Raw genomic sequence first — 24544 nt, 5'->3', positions numbered from 1 at the left:
TGTATGGCAAGTAAGGGCGGACATGCCTCTTTCTTGGACCTATGTACTTTATCTTACTTAGACCTACCTGTGTGCCTCTTCCCCGGCACGTTACCAGTATTATATTAAATATACACAAGTGTAACAAAGGCCAAAGCCCTTTACATCCATAAGCTCATCCTCCTCCCGTGGTTATTCTGAAATTGAGTCTCTTGCAATGCAATTTTGGCTGACCCTCTTGATTCAAGGGCTGCTTCAACTTAGGCAAGGAAGGCAACAACGCCGCAGGCAGAGGTCCTGCAGTGCTGCACCGCTCAGAAGCGCTCCGAAAGCAGAACCAATATCGCTCTCCTGGGGGTAACCCCACGGCCACGCCATGAGATTCAGGTTGGGAGGCAGCAGATTTTACATCAGGGCACTCTGCGATGCTTCTTCTGCAGAGGGTTCAAGCCCCTTTCTGCTGCACAGGGCTTTGGGGCTCGCACCGAGAGATGCTCAGCCCACACATGGTCACTGGTGGGTGCACCCTACGCACGACCACGGCTGGTCCGAGGTTTCATCGCACTGGACGCCGCAGCGCCTTGGGTCCAGACACAGGTCACTCCTTCGCCGCTGATGGGTTTGGGCGAGTCGCAGTTACGTTGCGAAGGAGACCACAGCATCCGAAGGTCGGGGCGGACTTGGTGGAAACGGGGTTTGTGTCACTGGCGACGAGGCAAGCCAGCAGACACCACTGCGGACCGCCACCGGGACAGCAGGGCTCTGCAGGGTCGGAGGAAAAACCACCCCAGCATACGAGAGAGCGCAGAGCTGCCACCTAAACAAGTCTCGGGCACAAGAACGATGCCATTTGGCTTCAGGGGGGAAAGAAAATGAGGGGAAAAAAATAAAAGCCTCAGTATACCCTTTGCTTTCGGAAACACAGATTTAAATTCTGTTTTTTCCAATGCAACTGTTGGCAGCGGGAACTAAAAAATTATACCACTGACATACAGATATGTCAGTCTGCCAAAAAATATCCTGTATTTCCCAGGATATGGTTTAATTCTGGTCTCACCGAATTTAAGCGTAAGCCTGCTCAATACTAGTACAGCAATAGGAAATGAGTAAAAAGAAAATTAAGAGCCCTGTTCACAATGCACCTCTTGTCCTGGCAATAAATAGCAGGCCAGACAGTAATAGAGTAATGCTGTGCTATCGTATCTGAGCACAAAAGCTACCACAAAAACCAGCAGGCATAATGAAGACCTGCACATTACACTGGGGGTTGTACGCCAGTCTCTGCTATGCAGTGAAAAAGCAATGTCCATGTTCTCTAGAATCCACAGTTTTTCATTTTTCTTCATCCTTTTCCAGTGCACTTTCTTCTTCATTTTTTTTCTACATCTGTGGAGAGAGGGAAGAAGGGAAAGGAGGGGAAGAGTCTGTGACCTGCCTCAGAGCTGAATCATTTATTACAGGCTGAACTTCTGACATGAAAATTTCCAAGTGGTTTTGTGATTTATTTGAAGTTTGTCCTTGAATTTTACTTAAGGACCTAAGGCATGCTGCAAATGCATATGCACAAATTTGCAAATGCAAATGCACAAATACAGGCTGGGCAGAGAATGGATTCAGAGCAGCCCTGCGGAGAAGGACTTGGGGGTGTGGGTTGACGAGAAGCTCAACATGACCCGGCAATGTGTGCTTCCAGCCCAAAAAGCCAACCGTATCCTGGGCTGCATCCAAAGAAGCGTGACCAGCAGGTCGAGGGAGGTGATTCTGCCCCTCTCCTCCGCTCTGGTGAGATCCCACCTGCAGTACTGCGTCCAGCTCTGGTGTCCTCAGCACAGGAAAGACATGGACCTGTTGGAGCGAGTCCAGGTGATGAGAGGGCTGGAGCACCTCTCCTATGAAGACAGGCTGAGACAGTTGGGGTTGTTCAGCCTGGAGAAGAGAAGGCTCTGGGGAGACCTTAGAGCAGCCTGCCAATACCCAAAGGGGGGGGCCTACAAGAAAGCCGGAGAGGGACTTTTTACAAGGGCATGTAGTGATAGGACAAGGGGTAATGGTTTTAAACCGAAAGAGGGTAGATTTAGAGCGGATTTATGGAAGAAGTTCTTCACTGTGAGGGTGGTGAGGCACTGGGACAGGTTGCCCAGAGAGGTTGTGGATGCCCCATCCCTGGCAGTGTTCAAGGCCAGGTTGGATGGGGCTTTGAGCAACCTCGTCGAGGGGAAGGGGTCCCTGGCAGGGGGGTTGGAACTAGGTGATATTTAAGGTCCCTTCCAACCCAAACCATTCCATGATTCTATAATTCTAGTCACTTTTACTCAGTGGTTCAACTAGTCACACCTTGAGCTATTGCCTATCTGTTGCTTAAAGCTAAACAGAAAATAACCTTTTGTGGGCTCTAGGACAAACCATTCTGAAAAGCAATCAAGTACCACGCTGTAAAAGACAGCTCTCTGCCCAATTGTGACATTCGATCAAGTTATATTTTGAGAGCTGAAGTCACCTGTTACAAGGTGGTTTTATTCCAAGAACTGAAGAAGCCCAACATTCACAGGCTCTGGTCTTCATAGGGCACTCACCCACCCTGATACCTGCTGGAAGGGCAGAAACCTGGAGGTTTCTGGAGTGCCTTCTTGATGACAACTCCATGACAAAGGTGCTCAAGAAGCCAGCAAGAGGAGACACTCTGCTGGACCTCATACATACAAGCAAGGAAGACGTTGTCTGGGATACAGAGGTCAGGGGCAGCCTTCGCTGCAGCGACCATGAGATGGAGGACTTCAGGATACTGAGAGAACAAGACAACAGCAGCATCTCCTGGACTTCAAGAGAACCAACTCTGGCCTCTTCAGAGACCTGCTTAGAAGAATCCCATGGGATACAGCCTTGGGGAGAAGAGGGGTTCAGGAAAGCTCGTTGATATTCAAGCATCACCTCCTCCAAGCTCAAGCATAGTCCATGCTGATGAGCAGGGTGTTAATCAAAGGTGGCAGGAGGATGAACAAAGGACTCCTGGCAAGACTCAGATGTAAAAAGGCAGCATACATGAGGTAGAAACAGGGATGGGTGGCCTGGGGGGAATATACAGGCACTGCCTGAGGTTGCAGGGATCTGGTTTGGAGAGCAAAAGTCCACTTGCAGCTGAATCTGGTGAGGGACACGAAGGGCAGCAAGGTACATGGAGCAGCAAAAGGAAGACCGGGGTAAGCATGGGCCCACTGCTGAATAGGACAAGGGACCCGGTGACAAAAATATATGGTAAAGGCTGAGGTACTTCATGCTTTCTTCATCTCAGCCTTTATTGATAAGGCTGACCTTCAGCAATCCCAGGTCCCTCAAACCAGAGGGACAGTCTGGAACAAGGAAGACGTACCCTCAGTGGAAGATCAGGCTAGGCTACTTCTGAACAAAATGGATGTACACAAGTATATGGGACCTGATAGGATGCACCCAGAAGTGCCAGTAGGCAACCGGGAGCTGGCCAACATCACTCCAAGGCCACTCTTGATTATCTTTGAAAGGTCAGGGTAATTGGAGGAGAATCCTGTGGACTGGGAGGGAAAAAAGAAAAAAAAAAAGAAAAAAAGGCAAGTGTCACTTGCATTTTCATGAAGGAGGATCCAGAGAATGGACTGCTCAGCCTCATCTTGATCCCTGGAAGGTGATGGAGCAAATAATCCTGGAGGTCATTTCCAAACATATTAAGGACAACATGAATGGAGCAGTCAGCATGGATTTATGGAGGGAAAATCAGCTTGATCAACCTGATAGCCTTCTACAGTGAAAAAAATGGCTCCGTGAATGAGGTGAGAGCAGTGGATGTTATTTACCCTGACCTGAGTAAGGCTTTCAGCACTGCCTCCCACCACAGCCTCCCAGACAAACTGATGAGGTACTGCCTACACAAATGGACAGTGAGGTGGCACTGAAAATTGGCTAAACCGCAGGGCCCAAACGGTTGTGATCAGTGGCATGCAGTCCAGCTGGAGGCATGTTTGTTTTTTAATAAGGACAAAAACAGGATAGCTGGCACTACTGCTCAAATATTTCTCACTTCACCATTGGGAAGCCCTACCTGGGACTACTTATGCTTGGTCAGACACGTGGTTTCTGCTGCTAGAGATCAGTCTGCTCTAGCTGAGGAACAGCTCCCAAGGCTACTGCTCCTCTGTGCTTAATTAGAAATTCCGTGAGACTTCACAACTCTGTGATCTATTCACATAATAAGAATTATACGTCGTTATGTAAACACAGAGGAGGTATAAAATATTTCCTTATAATGGAATTCCTAAAATAGCATTCAAAAAACCCCATGTATAACAACAAATAGCTATTAAGTACTTAGAATTTTATGTAGAGGAGAAAAAAAAAAAGGAACTACACTGTGTACTCTGGAATTAGAGTCACCCTACAAACAGGCTTTTGCATTTTATTATTGTGCAATAGCAAAGTAACCTGCTTCGTGTTATTATGGCTGATTTCACAGCCAAACCTTTGTAACCCTTCCCTTTGAAGGTAATCCCCACTGCTTCAGTGGAACATAACATGTACAAAGGGGAACTTAAAATCTTGACAGGCAAGACAAGATCCTGCCATCAGGCTCAAATGATGGAATTTGTTTGCCATATTAAATGGGATTACCTAAAAAAAATAAAGATCAATGGAATACAAACTGTTTTATTTTGTGTAAACTGAAGTTTATTATCCGAGTGCTCCCTCTCCTGACCCACTTCCTAAGTGTGGCAACACACAAATGCATGCTCGCAAGCTCTCAAACTGGAATCCAAGCATAGAAAGATTTTAATTTCAAAAATCGGGCATGCTTCCCCTACAGACAGGTCCACACAAGGAAAAGACAAGTGAAATGAGGTTTGCCATGCTCTGAGTTGGTCAGGTGCAAATCAACTCTGATCCAGCAGGTAAGTAACAATTAACACAAGTGCAATAGGCAGGCACCTAGCTCAGACCAAAAAAAGAAAAAAAAAGCCTACATGGCTACCATGGGCTTCCAGACCAGAGCTGGATGATGCCTGGTCAACCCAAATCAGAAGCAAAGGAACTTGAAATTGTCCTCAGGGTTTCTTTCAGGATGCTAAATTAGGAAGAATATGGTTTTGATTTCACACACAGTCAGGGTCAAAACTGTCCTGTGCCAACCTCAAAAAGATCCAGAAGAGTTTCAACTCAGCTTGTCGTATTTTGACATCAACTGAAAGGTTCTTTTTTTTTTCCCCCACTCAAATCTGTCCTAATTTTACTTAAGCCTTACATTGCGCTGGCAGTAAGAGGAATTGCTTGCCTGCCTTCTGATCTGCAGCCCCATTCCAATCTGCTTCCCCAGAGGGGTGCTGGAGATCAGTACCGCGCATGGGCTGCAGAAAATGAACTACTGACTTCTCAGGACAAGGGTTCTCCTTGCATACATCTGTGTAATTCCTGGCATAACACAGCCTTAATTGAACAGGATCACTAAACATTGCTAAAAATGCAACAGTTGGGTAAAAATCAGGAAATGAATAACAGAGGACTTACGCTGCTTCCTTGTAGAGCTCCCCAAGTTCGTGATCTGGAGGAATTCATTATTCTCAGGTTCTTTTAACGTCTTGCAATTATTTCTCCTGACAGCTTTTTAGTACAGACTTTCTAAACTGAAGATCTGAATCCAAGTGAGCGGTGTTCATAGGTCCTTGGTTGCAAAATAGATCTAAACATCCTGGGACAATTAGCTGGGCCATGGCACAAAGGCTCGGTATTTTCTTGTACTTTCCCTATTCTTTATGTGGTATACAAGGTATAGAAGTGATACTCACAGTAGTTAAAAAGCAGGCTATGATCTTGGCACATGAAAGAGACTAAATACTTCATCAGCATTATTACTATGGCTATATATGTCACTTAATTTGCGCATATACATTCCTAAAGTTAATTTTAGCAAGCGCACCGTGGCTACTGTGGTGCAGGACGAGCAGTGCAAAATACAAGCTTTGAGCAATTCTCGCAAAACCTGAATTACGGAAGAGAACACATTGATGCCACAGGACAATTTTGTTTGCCTGTGATTTCAGCATATCTAGCCACTATAGCCTTTAGTCACCTTCCTACCTTTCCATTCATTAAGGCCATACTAGCCCTAACACCCCAAGTACCAGTCTCAATGAAACCACCACTTCAACACTCTAAGCTAAAAAGTTTCACGGACACCTGGGCTCACCACCTATGAATTCACCCCTTTCTTTTTCTTAAATCCACTTACACTTTTGACCTCCAGCACATTCTGTCTTCCCGATCTAATTATGCACCGTATGAAAACACACTGAGTCAGGATGAGTCATTAGAACCGCCTTCATTAAAAGCGGCGTTCCCTGTTCGGGCAACATTTTACAGCTCCTTGCTTGCAGCAGGAAAGCGACCTCCTTTTGCCCAGTTTAAATGACATTCAGGTTTGCTGCAAATTCAGTGCGATTTTTTTTAATGTAAGGAAAGGATACTTAATATTTGAAATTACAACTTTTGAGGTCTAAACCTGCAGTAAAGGTCTGGGGAGGGAGGCTATTGCATCACAAGCTGCATTATTCAGCCCTCCTCAAACTCTTCTTCCAACTTCAACTGAACACAGAAGTAAGAAGGAAACACCTTTGACTTTTGCAGTTAATTCAAACTTTACATAGAGATCATAAAGACAAGCACTGCTTTAAATGACTATCTCTTTCAGTGACTGTAACAGAGCACCTGATGACTTATTTCCCAAATATAAGTATTTTCAGGTTTTGTGGTGTAGAAAGAAAAACCTCTTGCCTCAATTACTTAAAGTCCTAGCATTGCCAGCAGAAAACATTGCTGCGCTGAGGCTACCCTGCAAACTTGACAGACGGACCAGCAGCTTTGAAACAGACCTGCTTTCCCTGTCCAAACGAGGCATCAAACCTCAAACAATTATAACCCCCCAAACCTTGATGAGCTTGAAAGCAAAATTTTGATAGGATTTCTGAAAAAACTTAGATCAGGCACTCACATAACCTGTAGCTGAAGAAGCATTAAAAATTTAATTATTCTTCTTTGTGAATTCACACTGAAAACAAGCTGACATTAATGAAGTATTCAGCTGGATACACAGGTACGTACTGGGATTTTCCAGAAATTTTAAGACACTTAAACATAGCTGAAAAGTCTGGGATTGGCAAGGTATCTGCAAAAATAACTTGAGTGAGGGAGGCTGTTTTTTCCAGGCTATCTCACAGTCAGTGGAGAGGCTCATCCAGACGATAAATCTGAGCACCTACAGCTAGACACATCACACTCTTCCTACCTGCCCCCATCTCCTCACCAGGCACATTACAGCCTCAGACGAGGGTAGCCCACGTGAAAGACAGAAAACCTGTCAAGCCTGCTATAGCACATGTTCCGTTTCTGTACTATGAACTGCATTTTCTAACTGAATTTTGGGTTTCATTCAATTATAGCATTATATACATCCCCAACAAAATATCTTCTAATATGTACATTAATTAATTACCATTTTCACTTAAGTGGTATTTAAAAAAGTAATCAATGCATGCTAAGGTGCGAAATGCTTAAGGGAGCCCCAATTACAACACTGTGCCAAACCCCGTCAGGCCTCTGCCTGTTTTCGTGTTAACTTCTGTGCAAATGCATGTTCTTTGGGCAAAATAGTAGAAGAGTAAGAGACTGAAATGATAAACTTTCTTTTGAAGCTCCCTACCTGTTCATTCAAATATCTAGTTTCACTTATGTTGACTGACTGATCCTAGCACTGAGTCCCAAAGGAGGTACCAATTCATTTTCAACCATACTCCACGTCAGATGTGCTTTCTAAACCCTTATAACAAGTGATAATTAAACACACTCACAGGTCTCACAGAGAGATATGGCACTCGCAGGGACTAGGCAAAGGCGGTCAGACCGCTACCATTCCCTTCCTTCCCTAGGCAGGGAGCTTTCAGATGGCAGCACACTGGCCTTCTGGCCATTTCGCCCCTCTCAAAAGTTGCATGCTTGCTTTTAAAACGCTCTCTCCAGTTTGTCATATACACCGTTCGTAGGCTGCCTAAGCAAGCTTCTCCTTTTTCAACATAGGTAATATTTACTGCAGTCAGCTTTGCACAGGAGCAGACGCTACGACCTTGCCTTGTTCTCTTCCCCGAGTTTGGTTGCCTACGAGTAATGATTTCTGTGCAATGCTACATTACTGAAGAGCAAAGGTTTTTGAGTACGTACTGGTCTTTTACTGAGATTCTCCCTGTGCTGGCATAGGGAGAATAAGCACTTACTGATCTATGCTGTACTATAGGCATGAGGGGGGCAGCGGGAAGAATAAAAAAAATAAAATAAAATAAATCTTTTTACCATTCTCAGACAGGAATGTTATTGTGCTGACCCTACTGTGTGAGCTTTGTTCTGTTTGATTTTCTAATTAGCTATTCTTAGCAGGCTTAGATGCTAAATGCACAGCTGTGACTATAGAGTGAGGACCCAGCTGGCAGTAACCAGTGGTGCCTAATACTGAGCTTTGTTTCAGATAAACAAAGTACACAAATACAAACATAACCGGGTTTAATATCCCAAGCTTTCCCTGTTCAGCTGCTCGATTCAAATGTGTAATAGCACAAATGCTTGTTCTTTGAATATGGTTGCAAACCACCATTCCCCAACGGAGAGCACAGGCATACTATGCAACTTCTACTACAAAATGCTGCTTAGAGTAGACAAAACCAGATCTATTTCAAAATAAATAAATAAGAAGCCACATGAAGTGATCTTTAGAAAGGAGATACTCACTGATAAATAAACAGAAAGGTACACAGACCATTTTTATTACTGTCCTAACTTTTCTGTTATCTTCTAAATAGCACTTCTCTCATGTGAGATATTTAAATGCTATATTAATACATTTTTAACCTCATTTCAAATTGTACTAAAAAAGTTTCAGCGCAGGTGGTTAAAGGTCATATAGATGCCATTATATGACCTTTACTATCACTGAAGAAACAGGGTCCTATCATATAATCCGAAAGTTATAAAATAACACATCGGTCTACAGCAAACCCAGAGAAACCACATCACATTAGGCAAAGTATGCTGTTTGTATTTGCTTGCCATGAATTTGTACATCAGTTTACAACCAAAAATAGAGGGGTTTTTTTATTTGTTCTAACGAGCAAAGGACACGGGACGCCACCGCGGACTGCACCGAGCAGAGGATGGCTCGCACCTCCCTGACTCAACACATCCAGCTGCCTTCTGCTGGCTCAGCCGAACATCTCCGCATCAGCTAGTGGGTATGTCACCCTCTGAAGGTTATTTTTCCACTAACCAGATTCCTGCCTTTTAAAAGCGATGGCTGCGGGGCAAATGTGCTTGTCCCATTTTATCAGGGTTTGTTCCTTTTCGTATCATCAGGCTCGGTCAGTTCAATTAACAGCAGCCACGCTATTCCCAACCAGGACAAGATCCTTCCCCACCCCACCATTTCCCTCTGGATTAACTGCAAATTAATCGTTCTCTTTCCTCGGGTACAAGTTGCTGTCGGCCACCAACCTCCTCTCTGTTGCGAGCTTTTAACTAAACATATTTTTTTCTGGTCTCTCCCCCTCTCCATTTATTCTGCTGTCTGAAGTCAAACCGAAACTTCTAAAAATGAAACAGAAAAGGTAGGATATTTGTAAAGTCTCAATAAGATCTACCATACAAAGTCCATGCAGTTAACATTCACATTGTTCTTCCATATTTTGTACTTCATATTAGCACAGAGTAAGATAATTCCAAAAACAATACTTTGTAGACATTAAAAAAAGCATACTCGGATTATGGCATTAAATCTCTCCATTTTCTTGCGGGGTAAAGCCATGCTAACACTCTCAGTTGGGAAACAAGCTGTAAGATCTGAACTGCTTTCTCTTACGACCCCAAGCACTACTAAGTGCACTGTTGTCACATATTAATCGAACAATGCTGTTGATAAAGTGCTGCTTCAATAATATTAGGCACAGATTCAGCCCTGTTGAAATACAGACTTTCTCATTTGTATGTTTCTCACTAATTATTTGGTATATATACACTGCATATTTGGCTTATCAAATGCACAAGGTGGGGGGGGAGAAGTCTTTAAAGCTTTATGAAGCTTTTCAATATCTAAAATGTTGCATTTTCTTGTCCTTGACCTCTACTGCCTTTTCCCATTTAACATCTAATACTGACAGAATGTTTAAGTCCATTTAACTTTAAAGAGGAATGAAATTCAGACTCAAAAACGCAGGCAAGAAATACAGTACTGCAAGCCTTTGTCTTTTCTCCCCTATCTCAGCCCCCTCTAGAGTTACAGGCGTATCCAATGAAGCCTCTGAGAACATGGGCTACCTAAAACTAGAGGTCAACCAGAAAACTGCCGCGCAAGTACTTCCCTGATGCAACGCTCTGTCAAAAATCCATTACTCACTGGACCTTTGGCAAGCACCCTGGGAAAGGAACCTTGCCTTTCAAATGAATGGAAGGTAGTTGAAAATAAGGAGCTTGCCCTTCAAGAGAGGTTATTAAAATCCCTGCATAGAGTAGCAGGTGCAGCAGTGGTATCCTCAAATCCAGGATTCAAATTAAAAATCTTGTTGACATTACCCCAGAGGCAATATTCTGTTAAAATAAGCACCAAAAAGATGTTCATTTACCTAAGCATGAAGCCCTGCCGTATAACTTGCAAGCATACACAGAAAAGTTTATGATTATTAAATGTAAATGCAAACCAAGGTTTTGCCAATCCTCCTACAGTTTCAGTACCCGCATATGTGGCAGAAAAGCTGTACAAGTAACAGTTAAGAAAAGACGGTTTTAAGTATGGATGCTGTTTTTACTTACTCTGTATCCATAGAACATCGGGCCAATCTAAATTGCAGCAAATACAGTAAGGAGAAAATTGAAAAGAAGCTGAATTTTAAATCCAGACCTCTGCGCTACAGATACTGACATATAGCCCCATCCATAAATTCCTATTATAAACTAATTTAGGTGGAAAATTTTGTCTTTCATTGCTCCAGTACGACACCTGTGCTCTGTGCATGGTAGGAGATATAATTCTAACCTGCAGCTTTGATTTAATAATGGCAAGTTCTTCTTCATTTCCTCTTCAGATGAAACAGCTTGCTTTCTCCCTGGATCTCACCTCCTCCCACCTCTCTTTTTTAATATTTATAAATATATATACACGCACACATATATATGTGTGTATGTATGCATACACACACATACATATATTTTTATATAATATTTATATATTTTAAACAGGCCATCAGTCATCACCCCTTCTTTAACAAGCTTAAGATCAGCTGGCTTCTGAGCCCGTGTTTAAGTTCTAAGATCTCACATCCTTCAGTAAGACCTCCCTGATCTCCTCTTCTGCTCCTCCACTTGGTCAGGGTGACCAGAACTGCACTCAGAAACTCTTCGGAGGGTCCCATCTACGTGTGTGTCCCCTCACCTTTGCGCAAAAAGCATGAAGAGGGACCAAGCACCAACACCGGCACTCGCTGAGCGATTCCCAGTTTTCACCTCTTACTCCCGCCGGGTCTGGATGCAGGCAGGGCTGCCAGGGCAGGCAGCCCAGCACTATGCAGGATGAATCCCCGCAGCAGCCGCCAGGTATCCTGCCTCCACCTCCCCAGACCAGGGTTATGGGACCCCGGCACAGCACGCTGCCCTGCAGCATCCTCCGGGCAGGCTACAACACAGCCTGGGAAAACTCGGGGAGGTGCAACGGAGCTACAACCAGCACCAAAACAGCAGGTGAAGGTTAGTACTCAATTGCAGAGGTGTAAAAAAAATAATTTTACTCAGTTTAAAAAAAAAAAGAAAACAAAAAAAAATAAACCAACCCATTAGGGCAACTTTGTTAATGACAGAACTTCGGTTCAAGGTGCTGTTGTGAACTACAACAAGCTCGCTGTCAAGACTGCTCAGTCAGGATATGAAAGACTACTTTACCTCAGGTCATCTGTAAAGGATATCCACCGAGCCTAGGCATTGAAAAAATTACTGTACACCAGGTTTCAGTCAAATGTGAACTGACTCCCTGAAACTACGATTCCCTTGAAGGCAATCTTTTGGTGAGAACGGCATTATTTGGAAGACAGATACTTTCTTTAGGCAGGGAAGCTGAAGATACATTACTGATTTTCCCAGCACTCTTCAAAAGGTCAGGTAAGAGGTGCTTGAAGCCACACCATGGAAGAGGTTACTTACCACCTACTCTCAGCCACTAACACTGGGGCAGGGAGCCAGGCGCGAGACCATCCCTTCTCCTCCCTATCCGTCACGTTCGGTTCTTCCTCAGAAGCCTCCAACCTCTCCTGGAGGTCCCTGCTGCAGACACCTCACCACCACAAATGACAAGTGCTGTCTAACACTAACCCAGCCATAGGATATGTAAATGCCCAAACACGAGTTATCTACTTCACTTAAATAACCTTTAAGGAACTAGGACATCTGAAAAGAAAAGTTGGCTTGATTACAAAGATTATTTTTTTAAAGTCAGTAATATTAATAATTAGGCTTGCTGCTCTTAAATGTCAGCTTTGAACACATCCCAATTTCCCAAATTATACAAACATGGTGTTTGAACTCAAACACGTTCCAAATACTGCAGCAAAAAGTATGCCTTTGGAAATAAGTTCCTATCTTCTGTTTCTCTACATAATATTAGAAATTACAGTATGGTACAGAAGTAGACCATAGAAAAAACACCAGGTCATTATTTGTCCTACATACAGGTCAGTCTTAAAAACCTGCAAGTAACACTCACAGTTAAAGCACTGCACATTACCAAAGGGAATAAATCTTGTTGATTTGTGCATTCCGATAAAAAAATCATGAACTAGAATATTTAAAACCAAAAACCTGTTTATAATAGTAGCTTATATTAGCCTGTTCGATTTTTTTTTTTTTTTTGGTAAAGAAATACAGTAAAGTAAAGTAACTTCTGTTGCTTTCAACTTTAATAATTTGACCTATGCAATATCCAAGGTCCAAACCTTGCATTTTCCACTCCCAATACACACAATCATTTGGGCTGAAGAAAGAACCACCTTGTACTGCAATCCACGAACCAAGTAAACTTGCTTTTTGATGGACAGCACAGGCTTGCTGAAGAGGTTTGGTGTTCGCTCATCACATCACTGGATGCCAGCTTACATTTGGCATGTGTAACTTAGAGGACCTGCCTTCCTGAACAAGTTTTACTGGAGATACTTAACTGACTTCTGAAATCAGCCCTGCATCCTTCTCCCTGTGTCTTATGCTACACAAGTAGATGCTGAGTCACGTACCTTCCCAAATTTAAAATGCAGCAGTAGAGCAGGAATAGACATGGTGCGTCAACCTAGCCACACCGGAGCATCTGAGACTGGAGACTACGGCAGTTTTATGACTGTGGGTACCTGAAGAGCTCAGGCAACGCTCACTTGTGTAGCAAACGATCAGTTGTTGCGGGGAGGGGGGGGAACTTTAGGTGGAAATCTATTTCAGAGCTGAAATACATGATTGTATGGTTCAGCACAGAATTTACACAGTGCCCCATAATCTGTCATCCTTAAAAGACTTTTTGCCTCCCCAGCTGACAATCACATGCATTGTAAAACAGCTCTAGAATTGCTTCACATCACCAGAAATTTACTGTCAAAAGTAGCTCTGTAAGAACTAGTCCCCAGACTTAAAAAAAAATAAAATGATAGTGCTACGCCATGCGCAGAAATCTACTGCTACAGTCTGCAAGAGCTTATAGACGGTGTCCTTGAATTTGAACAAAGGAGAAAAATCTGATCTAAGGAGTAAAACATCTCTTTATTCTTCCACCTATTTTTAAAGATAAATACCAGTATCAACTAACACACACCTAGTAAACATACAACTGTCAGCAAGACTCGGGAAAAAAACCCCAACTTTTTAGTGAAGTATTTCAAAGCCACCAATTTGTTACATAGATCTAGATCTATATAGTAAGATTAGATAAGAGATCTACAGGGAGGAGTAAGTTACCATAATTACTATTTGTTGACAGCAATGGCTGAAAGGACAGCTTCTAATTCTGAAACATGAACACCCTCCTTTGTAGCACGAATTTAGTTTACTCAGGTACGGAAGAATTAAAAAAAAAAAACCACCAACAACTGTCATTTGTTTCTCTTTTCCTATCAATGACAAATGGCATTCAGTCCAAAGTACCGCCACAAGATCAGCATTAAAAAAAACCATACTGTTACACAGAGGTAGTTATAAAACTTTAAAAGCTGTGCTGATGTGAAAAAGCAGCAGCTCAACTTAAAAACTGCAGGGTATGCATCATTTTAGTTTGTGATTGGTTTTTTTTTTTGTAAACACTGACACAGATTGTCTCGAGTACAACTGTATCCAAGCTGCAGGATCCAACCTACGTCCAAATGCACCTACACCATTAATTACCTGATGGAAAGGAGTCCTTTTGGGACTGTTCGGCTGCTTTTCCCGCAGCGAGGACACCTGCTCATTTCCAGGGTGCTCTGTCCCCTCCTCACCAGGCACCAGGTATTTCCCAAGGCGGCTGCTTGTAGCACCCGTCGGGTTTCTACCCTGATTCAAGGACTTATCTTATCAGGCTGATTAATGCCTAGCTATGTATCAACCTAGTCACAAGATTTAAATGCCATAGCGGAGGTTCCCCCGTTGTTTCTTAAAATGTGTGTTACCTTAAAAAGCCAGCTTCATTCGGCTTTGCAAGATCCCTCTGGAAAAGTGTAATAAGAAAGAGGCAGAGGAGCCTTTCACTTTTCTAACGGCCACTGCCAGTTATCTGTAAAACACCGCCAGCTAACACCATACACTTAATAGTTTAAGTCAGCAATGACCTTAAGGACTTGATACTTGGTCTGTCCCTAGTGTTTGTTCTTTTAAGGCTAATTGTGCTCGTGCTGTCCTCTATGCAATTCAAAATACACTCTTTTTGGAGTTAACCATACAAACCCTGGACTCTTTCCCACATGCATGTAAGATTTTACTCGGTAATGGGTGCAGCCACATTAACCACCTCCTTGCCTTTTCAGAGCACATTACGCAAGAAGCACCTTCTAAACCCACACACTTTAACCCGTGAAAACCGCACGCTAGCTACCAGAGAAGATGACTAACCCCGCGGCGCCTATCGCCTACACCCAGCTTAGCAAAGCAAGCATCAGCCCTCCCGAAAAGAGAGCTGCGCCAAGCGCGGACCCACGTCGGGGCGCTGCCTTAGAGGGAGAGGCAAAAAAAAAAAAAAAAAAAAAAAAAAAAAAAAAAAAGGAGGATCAGCGAAGGTTTCCCCCGAGGCATCCGGGCAGGCTGCAAGCCGAAGACACGGTTTGGGGTTTAGCATACCGCAGCTGGGTGCACACGCTGCGGCCGTCACGGCTACAGAGCCCAGCAGCAATTAAAAATCCTGCCCGCCGCGCCGGCTGACGGCGCGATCCGCTACCGCCGGCCTGTGCGGAGCAGTAAGGATATAGCCCAGTAAGACCAGTTCCCTTCACTGGTGAGGTGTGAGATGCGCGGCTAACATACGGTCCCTGCAGGGACTGCAGCCTGCCCCGACCTGCGCGCCGTGCCAGCGCGGCAGAGGCTTGGCACGCTCCGGCAGCTTGGCTCTGGCTGCATCTGCTGTGGTCCCTGATCTGAGCATCTCCCCGCAAACCGCGTCACGCCGCCCGAAAGGCCAAACCCTGCTACCGAGACCCTCGTGTCTCCCATCAGACACCAGCAAGCCTTTGGTTCGCGGGTGAAATAAAGCTTCCAGCTTAACATCCTCCCAAATAAATCTAGTTTACCTGCGCCAAAATACTCTACAAAGGGAACGTGCAGCAGGCAGTCCGTGGGGATGACTGGGGGATTTACAGAACCCTTCCACTGCCCTGAACCAAAATATTCATGCAGATGGGACAGGGACAGAGCAAAGCAAGAGTCAGGTTTGGTTTTCCCCTCACACACTTGCTGTTACAGGACACGGACATTCAGCACCCCCTGATACACGCTGCCTTTAAAGCCGTGTTTTTCTAACTTTTCTTTCAAGAAAGCTCAAGGAAAACACAGGTGCAGACTCTGAGCAACCACAAAACAGAGCTACCACATGCCCTGGAATTAAACAACAGCCATCCCGTAACAGTTTAAAAGGCCTTGACCTTTGTCTCCTCTTTGATTAATTGCTACTCTCTGCCTTTTCTTTTTAAGACGTTACGTATTAGCAGAAAACTAGAGCTTTTCAGTTATGTGTAGGAAATCTGATTTGGTTAAACAAACCACTTTTTTCCTTTTTCCCCCCCCCCCCCCCAAAAGAAAATAACACTCTCTCTGCCAACAAGGCAGCAGTGCCACTGCTGAGGTGCTTGGTATTTTGTTTTGAGCAGGTATTTTTGACTCGAAAAAACAACACAGATCTTTTTCCTAACACTACTCTACCAGAAAATGTGGATAGGCTACTTATAAGCAGTTTTGGAGAATGTAAGATACCTGAATGGCTGCCAATAGCAGCTTAAATTTGCCTGCTGAAGCCATTATGTCCAGCAACACACCCCTCTCTTTTGATGATCACCTCTGGCCAGGAACATCGCTTTCATTTATGAGACAGTTCCTGAAGCATCACCATTTCCAGCCCAGCACAGAAACGTGAACCAGCTCTGCTTCTGGCTTACCTTAATGCACCAGGCTAAAAGCTGCAGAAAATAAACTAGCGAAGGCTCCTGCCTTTGAGATGCAGCAATAGCTGAAAACAGTGGCAGCACTAGCTATCCAATTTTAATCTGCCAGAATAAAGCGACAGTTATGAATTTATCTAACTGTTCAGTAAAAACAAACTGATTACCCAATAATTTACCTACAATACATACCACAGTGGATTATGCATAACAGTTTAGGCATGGACAAATTATATGATAAAAGATGAACACACTCACTTTGTCTCTCTCGCTTTCAATCAAATCCTGTGCTTAGAACATTGTAAGAATGAATTGCCCAATAAAACTGAAGAGAAGGTAAATAATATCTCAGTTCACAAATAATTACAGGGGTTTTTTTTTTCCCCCACCACTGTAATAAGTATTTGCCAGCATGTACTCTACCCACAGGTCTATTTCAAGGTCACTGTCAGTCTGGTTGTATTAAATGTTTTACTTTCTGTTCCACCTTTTTGCATCATAAGATATTGCAACAGATTAACAACTGTGGTTCCAGAGTAAATTTCAAAAGTACATAGAAATATATTCTCAAAAGGCTCCAGATACATACTTATATGTGTGTACAAATACATAAATCTCTATATCTGTACACACACACATCCCTATAGCAAAACATTGAAAGGAAACTGCTCCTTCCATTTTCTTCTGCTCCGTTTTATAGCAAAGAAAGTATCCACTTTTGAGGACAGTTAATTTTTTTACCCTAAAGACCAATCTACTGAGACAAAAAGTAGACAATGTTAATGTAGTGCCCAAATTTATCATGCAACAAAGACATTTTTCTTCTCATAGAACAAGAAAATATCAGTTTGGAAAATGAAGAGCTGAAACTCAACCCAGCCGGCAAGGTTTTCCTTCAGAGAATAGGGCTGAACTTTGTTTAGCTAGCACAGGGCTACCTCTAGACTGCTTTCTGGGGATGTCTGCACAGTCTGACACTTTCTAAACACAAACACATCAATGTACACTCAGGAAGAACCAGTTAGAAACAGCACTGATATGGTCATCTCTGATGGCACCCTGGAGAACAGACAAGAGTGTATGTTGGGATATAACCACTAGAGTGTTCAGAGTGCGGTGCACGTGCCTGCTCTCATTCGGCTCAGATGCATTTAGAGTTGAACAGGGGAGGAAAAAAAGATGAGGGAATTGCCTCAGTGCTCCACATCAGCAGCCCAAATCAGGGAACTGTCTGATGTTTTCTGAGTTGGTGAAAAAAGGTACTGCTAAGTCAAGACACTACCAACACTGCAAATAATAAAAAAAAAAACCACACCAAACCAAACCAAACAAAAAAAAACCAACAAAACCCCACCCAGCCTTCCACAATTTTCAGGCTAAAACAGATGAAAAGTGGGCCTGGCAGCAATAAGCAAAAGCTGAACAAGACATTTTTAGAAGCAAATTGTTGAAGACTGCAGGTGTACCTACCTATTTATCACCCAGACAGAAGTGTCCATTAATAATCATCTCCAATTCAAGATCTATTTGTTTATGTATACACGAATGGAAGCATAAATGACATGGTTTTCTGTGAAATTTTGTTCTGCCTGTCACTCATCATTATGTTGCTAAACAGAGGCATTCTTGGGTATCAGATGTCAAAGATCACATGGTACACTGAAGTAATCAAACTTAATTATTAATCTGTGCAGCCAGGATTTCTGGAACCAGTCCAGTCACTATCACTATTTCAGTCTGAAGTTCAGTACCTGATGGCCAGTAAGTGTACAGTAAAAATTCATATCTGAGTACAGTAGTGGTGCCATTTATGTCAACTCACATCAGTTCCATTTCTTGGCCTATACACAGTTCCTTTATGCTTATATAAACCCAGTTCTAAAGACGTTTTTACCATCAAACCAAGGGAAGCAAACTCTCCATAGAAACACTAATACCATGAAATTAGGTAGTATAACCTATCAGCGGGCTTCTTTAAGTGTAAGCAGTATTCATCTATTCTCCCTCCTTCCCAATTTAACCCAGACCTGGTTAGAAGCTACAGATGTAATTTCCAAGATAGCGTGCACTGTTTTTTCCTCTACTGTACCATTAAGCACCTTAGTCAAAAGCAAAATACTTCCCGCAACCACAAAAGACTCATTTTGATGAGTTTGTGTCTGACAGTTCCCCCCACCACCACCCCAAGCTACTTTGAGCAACCACAAAGGTGTATTTCACCAAGCAACAACAAAAGATGCTAGATCCCATTTGAAATTCACTGCTTAAAACCTACCACTAATCACACAAGGTCAACCAGATACCACAGAAATTACTGTAAAGCTCAGCAAACCTTACTTCTGGCAGAGGGCTGGCCGGTTTGGTTAGGATTCCTCCCACATAAACAACATTGGGTAGCGTAGGTCTTGGAAACTCCAGCGCTACATCAGTACAAAGCATCCACAGGCTGGATCCATGAACCAAGTCATACATGGACCGTTCTGGCAGAACCTTGTATTTCTGCATTATCCTTTCATATTTTGGCAGAACCAAAAAACTGACTCCAAATCTTGAAATAAGATAAACAACAGTATTTTTAATCCTCTCAAATAGGTTCATGTGATCTGTGAGCAGCGAGTTAAATTCTGGAACGTAAGACAGGGGAGCTGGAGCACCTACTTCTGCTGGATACCAGAGGCCAGTGGAAAAGACAGCATATTTAACCCCTAAAAGATGAGCTATAACAAATCCACACATCTCATTGGGATCTACCAGGAGCAGGTCAAATTTTTCCTGTTTCAGGGCACGCATGAGGTTTTGGTTGCCAACGATCATGTCGCAGTTCTTGGAATAGTGGTCCAGGATATCGAACAGTTCGAGGGCTGTCAGTCTCCCCGAGAAGATACTCCTCATCTTGCACTGGAGAAAATCATCTGAGGTGGTGCTGTTAAAGATCCCTGGGTAGCGCTGAAGTCTATAGTGATTAGATGGAGGAATCTCTCTGCCCTCAGAGAGGAGAAACACTGTCTGGTGACCTTGGTCATGCAAGGCTGAGGCCAGAGTCTTGAAAATATAAAGATGGCTTTCAAACATAATTGGCGGCACAACAACGATTTTGGCAGCCCTCGCTATCCCGACAGCACTCCACAGGAGAATGAAAGCTGGAGCGTACGGCTTCATAGCTGAAATGAGAAATAGAAGCATTACATCAACAGAAAACAAGTTTGTACGCTACCTGGGAATTCAAAAGAAGTTATGATGCGGCTGTCCCATGAAAGGTAATCACATCTCCCTATTTCAAAGACGTCTTTGCAGCGGTGACAGGAAACAAGAGAGCCACTCCGCTTCAGAGTGCATTTGGTAGTGCTCAGTTTCCAGCAAGGTCTGCCTTTTCCCCTTCCCTCTCTTTTCATCTGGCATTAAGGGCAGACAAAGAGACTTCTTCCAACACAGGTACTGATATGGCACCCGCATTAAATGGCAGGAAAACCAGCCGGGGCAATCAGGTTGGTTGAGACAATCCACAGAGATACCACATGCACCGCTTGCAAATTATATATGCCATCCAACAGCTGTTAAGATCTTGAAGTCAGCTCTGAAAGCAAGATCCTGCTACATTTGGGATTATATTTAAAAGCACATCTGCATTATTGTCATTGTCATATAGTAAGTGAATAAGAAAGATGCTACATTCAAAGACCCAAAGGCTAAAATCCTCTATTTATTTACATGAGACCCAAAGGATGCACTGGTGATTTTCAGTGCATAGGATATAAGATGACTCTTATAAATACAATACAGTCTTGCCCCCTCGACTGGAACTTCTAATATGTGCATTTTAATTCTGTAGTTTGAGAGTGCCACACTTCACACTACTATTACAGTTACAAGCTTTTCTACGACAAGGTCTTGTCTGATAGTCACTCAAAGCTTTCAAGCTGTCCTCCTTCAAATTTCAACTCTCTATCCTGATTTAAGGATAACATTTTGTACCGTTTTGTTTTCCTATAAGCCAATGGGAATAGAGAAGATAAAGATTTTTATTTTTTTTTCTCCTAAAAGGACATGCAAATTCATGCAATGATTTTCTCTAGTGTCAACACTTAGACTCATGGGAGTGGAAAGTCAAAATCTGGCAGGAAGATGCTAGCATCTAATAAGAACCAACTTAACTATGAGCTTTCAAAAGTTACACTTTGTGTACGAGAACGAGTGAAGTAACGGCAGTTTGTACTACATACGTGAACATCGCAACTTCCACTGAAGCACTTCTAGGAGTACTCGATTCTGAACCTACTTAAATCAGCACTTGAGCACGCACTCAAGCACGAACTCTAACCTATGCTGAAAACCCCACTGCTGTCCTAAACACACACAATTCCTGACAGTAGCAGGCTGCCAGGGAAAGGGAAAATACTTTTTCCCCCCGTGTTTTGGTGAAAAAGCCTGTAAAACACTGTATGGACCAGATGAAAGCAAAGCGCATTAGCAGTACAGAGAGGGAATGTCAGAAAGCTCCTCAGTCGCTTTAACCCTTCTAGGACAGAGAAACAAGTGCAAGCCAAACCAAACAATCTGCTCTTTTCTTGTGCCAAACCAATCCATGTGGAAACCCACGTCTGTTGCAGTGTCCTTTATAAATAAGCAAACAGAAACAGGTAACACTGCTACTCAGTTACCTCCTTAACGGTGCAGTCTTATAACCCTTCTACAACAGAGTGCTCAGGAATTTCTTTAGACACTTGTTTTTTAAATGTTATGTGGGTTACCAGCTCAGAAACAGAGCATCTCACATTTGTATTGCTACTATATAATATTGAGCTTTCTGAAAGATGCCCCAATTTTGTCCTACTCCAGCTTCTGCAAGTGGCTTGACTTCGAAACATTATAAGCATGCACCAAGCCCAAGTAAAGTTGGAAAAATCACCACAAGGTACGTTGACTATTTAAATCAAGTTTCTCATGTGAAAAGTTTTCTTACTGGATTTGAAGCCTGCTCCACACTTGCCTTCAAAAAGTGTTCGCCACTGCCTAGAAGACTACCAACCATCAATTAGAAAACTCTACCAATTTCAAATTATCACCAGCAGTAGTGCGTGTACACACACATAAAAATGCACAAAAACGTTCATTTGAGCAGATGTGCTTTTTTTGGTGTGAGGTGTTTTTTTTTTTTTCTTTCCCAGGACAAAGCCCACAGCACAAAGATGCACAGCAAAACCTTATGGTATCCGTGGGCAAGTAGCGAGGAACTGAAACACAGAGAATTTATTGAGATCTCCGCACAACCACCACCGCATTCACAGGCTGACGGAGCATTCTGGGAAGTACTTGGCGGCTTCACTGTTTCTAGGCACAAAGCTCAATTTTACAGAAATAACACTTCAGGGGAAGCAGGAGGAAATGACTTGCTGCAGATATTACCAGTAGCATATGAGATCTTCGCTAAACTGCACCATTGTCATTGACATCAGGAGAGATCAAATTGGTTTCTAAGCTGCTTCAGTTAGGGTGTTGGAGATCACCCTAAAACATCTCCTTGGCAAACAGTAGTAGTTAAATCGAACTAAACAGCAATCCTATTCACTCCCCAATAAAGTTGGAAAAAGCATTCTTACTACATGAAAAACAGCTTACCTCCCAGCACGAAGGCCTGACCTGCCAGAGAGCTTAAGCTATTAAATTGCCTTTTTAGTTCAGGCCTTTGCTTTCACTGGAGGCTTTCTAGAAAACCGCAGCACCCCACAGAGGTCAGCTGCGCTCCCAGGAGCTCCAGTTCGAAGGACGTGCCAGCACCCAGCCCCGCTCCCCATCCCACCTGGCTCCCGCCTGTAACACTCGCAGGTTCCAAGCCACAGCAGACGGTTGTGCAAATGCAGAAGTACGCAGGCTTGGCATAGCGTTCGATATTGGTACCAATAAGCCGTGCTCAGCTATCTTCCAACAGGGATAACACTCGTTAGGTAAGCGTGGTTTCAAAAAAATAAGTAAATATTGGTTTGTCAATGAAATATCCAAGAAAAACAATTCATCAAACTTGGAAAAAACCCATTATTGATTACATCTCCCCATGCTATAAGCATTCCCACGGTATTCAGTTACTGCTCCTGTCAACAACAGCGATATTACAAAACCATGAATGGAGGTATAGGATTGGGAAACTCAGAAACAGTTAACATTTCTATCAGCAGTATAAATCAAAGGTACCAGGAGCCTAAGGGCTAGTCATGATCCAACAGGTTGCCAGACGCAGGCATGCCAGCTGTACTTTGATCTTCTGATCCAATCCAGGCCTGGAGCACAGCACCTACAATCCTTAGCCCTAAGGTGCATTTTCCACAGCCGGGGTTACGCCCCTGCCACCAAAAGCCATGAGAACTACAGCCGTACTTCCCTGGGATGCTGACGGTGCCATCCCCACCCTCACTGAGCAGCAGCATTTTCAATGGGAATCGCAGTGGACATTTTACTCTTTGTGAAGGCACTATAAAGCACTACCTGCCTAACATGAAAATCTGCCAATATAACTGCAAGCAATTTACTGAACTTTTTTTTTTTTCCCCTCCTCTTGAGGTGTACCAGCATCAAGAGATAACACAACATGCTTCCCCAGGAGACTGTAGTTTGCAGTATCTTCAGAACTGATAAAAAAAATAATCACTGCTCAAAAACGTGTTATGCAACTCCCCTTTTCAACGCAAGCATCTTCCACAGGGACAGGAAAATATATGTACAGGACCTTCCAAGCCATAGAGATATTAAACACATGATGCTATTAGAAAAATGCCAATTAAGTCACATTTTTACTGGGGAAAAAAGGCATTGACCTTATATTGAGCTTCTGGCAGGCACCTGCAGGATGAAGCCTCGCTGACAATGAAGCTTGGAAAGTTTGTATTTAGCAGGAACGAGGGCAATATGTAACAGCACTTTGTAAGCCAATTAATCACAAGCCTAATTCCCATTTGGCAGACTTGGAGAGGGGACGAGGTAGGTGCTCAGTGCCGTCAGCAGGGCAATAACACGCAACCACGCAAGCTCAGCTCCAGGCTCAGTCCCCGGCGTCCCTTCACTCTGACCACCCTCAGCAACGAGCTCCTCCAGCATATCAGGTATTTCCACCGAGACAGGGAGAGCTGCGGAGACTTGCCTATTTCCATGGGAATTTCTGATTCAGCTCATCTCCAAAAGCAGTACGCAGCGCCTAAGCAGAGGGGGCTTTACAGAAGTCAGGAAAATTAAGAGGTGGTGCTCAGCTGGAAGGCAGTTAATCAAAACCAGAGCACAGGGACTCTTCCCACTAACTTCCAGTCATACTCCAGCAGTGAACTCCCAGAATAAATCACTTGCCAAAATAAATAAAAAGGATCATCACCCAGTGCAACTGCTTTCTGTTGCCGAATACCAGGAGCACGAAAAAGAACTGTCGAGCGTCCTGACAGAAAAGACGAAGGAAAGCCAAAGCCAGAGGATGATGTGTTCCTCCAAGATAGTTAACAATATAAAACCATTTTTCTACCTCTAGCTTAAGTCCTTCTGCTTAGGAATTGCCTCCATTAAGTAAGATGGTTTTGGTGTCTGAGCTGGCACATAACATCCTCTTATAATAGAGGGTGAAAAGAAAAATCCAAATTTTATAAAATTTGATAAAACCAAAACCAACCAACCAAACAACACCCCACAAAATTGTCACCTAACTGAAGCCATTACTACTTTCAGCCAAAAAGCCCTGAAAGCAATGGTATGGAGGAAAAAAAAGAGAGACGCAGAGTGGCTTTATATGAGTAAAACCAACTGCCAACTGTAAAGAGATCACCTATTCTAGTGCAGCAAGAAAAAGTTAAATATTAAAAGAAATACCAAGAGGTTAAACATTAAACCTATTCCAACAGCTT

At 43.3% G+C, this 24544-nt stretch overlaps 1 protein-coding gene across 1 annotated transcript in view; it reads right to left on the bottom strand.

Annotated features, from left to right (window-relative positions):
• The window catches only part of UGT8 (UDP glycosyltransferase 8), a 47936-nt gene that overhangs the window by 7999 nt on the left and 15393 nt on the right, over positions 1 to 24544 (bottom strand). Inside the window, exon 2 of the mRNA XM_010575545.1 lies at positions 19008 to 19831. Within this exon, the coding sequence (XP_010573847.1) occupies positions 19008 to 19829 (822 nt within the window). The 5' untranslated portion in view covers positions 19830 to 19831. The remainder of the gene's footprint in view (positions 1 to 19007; positions 19832 to 24544) is intronic.

Source organism: Haliaeetus leucocephalus, unplaced genomic scaffold (genome assembly GCF_000737465.1).
Source record: "Haliaeetus leucocephalus isolate CR32 unplaced genomic scaffold, Haliaeetus_leucocephalus-4.0 Scaffold484, whole genome shotgun sequence".
Classification (NCBI taxonomy): domain Eukaryota; kingdom Metazoa; phylum Chordata; class Aves; order Accipitriformes; family Accipitridae; genus Haliaeetus; species Haliaeetus leucocephalus.
The sequence above is the reverse complement of the archived record's forward strand: the minus strand, read 5'-3'. Positions and strand labels throughout refer to the sequence as shown.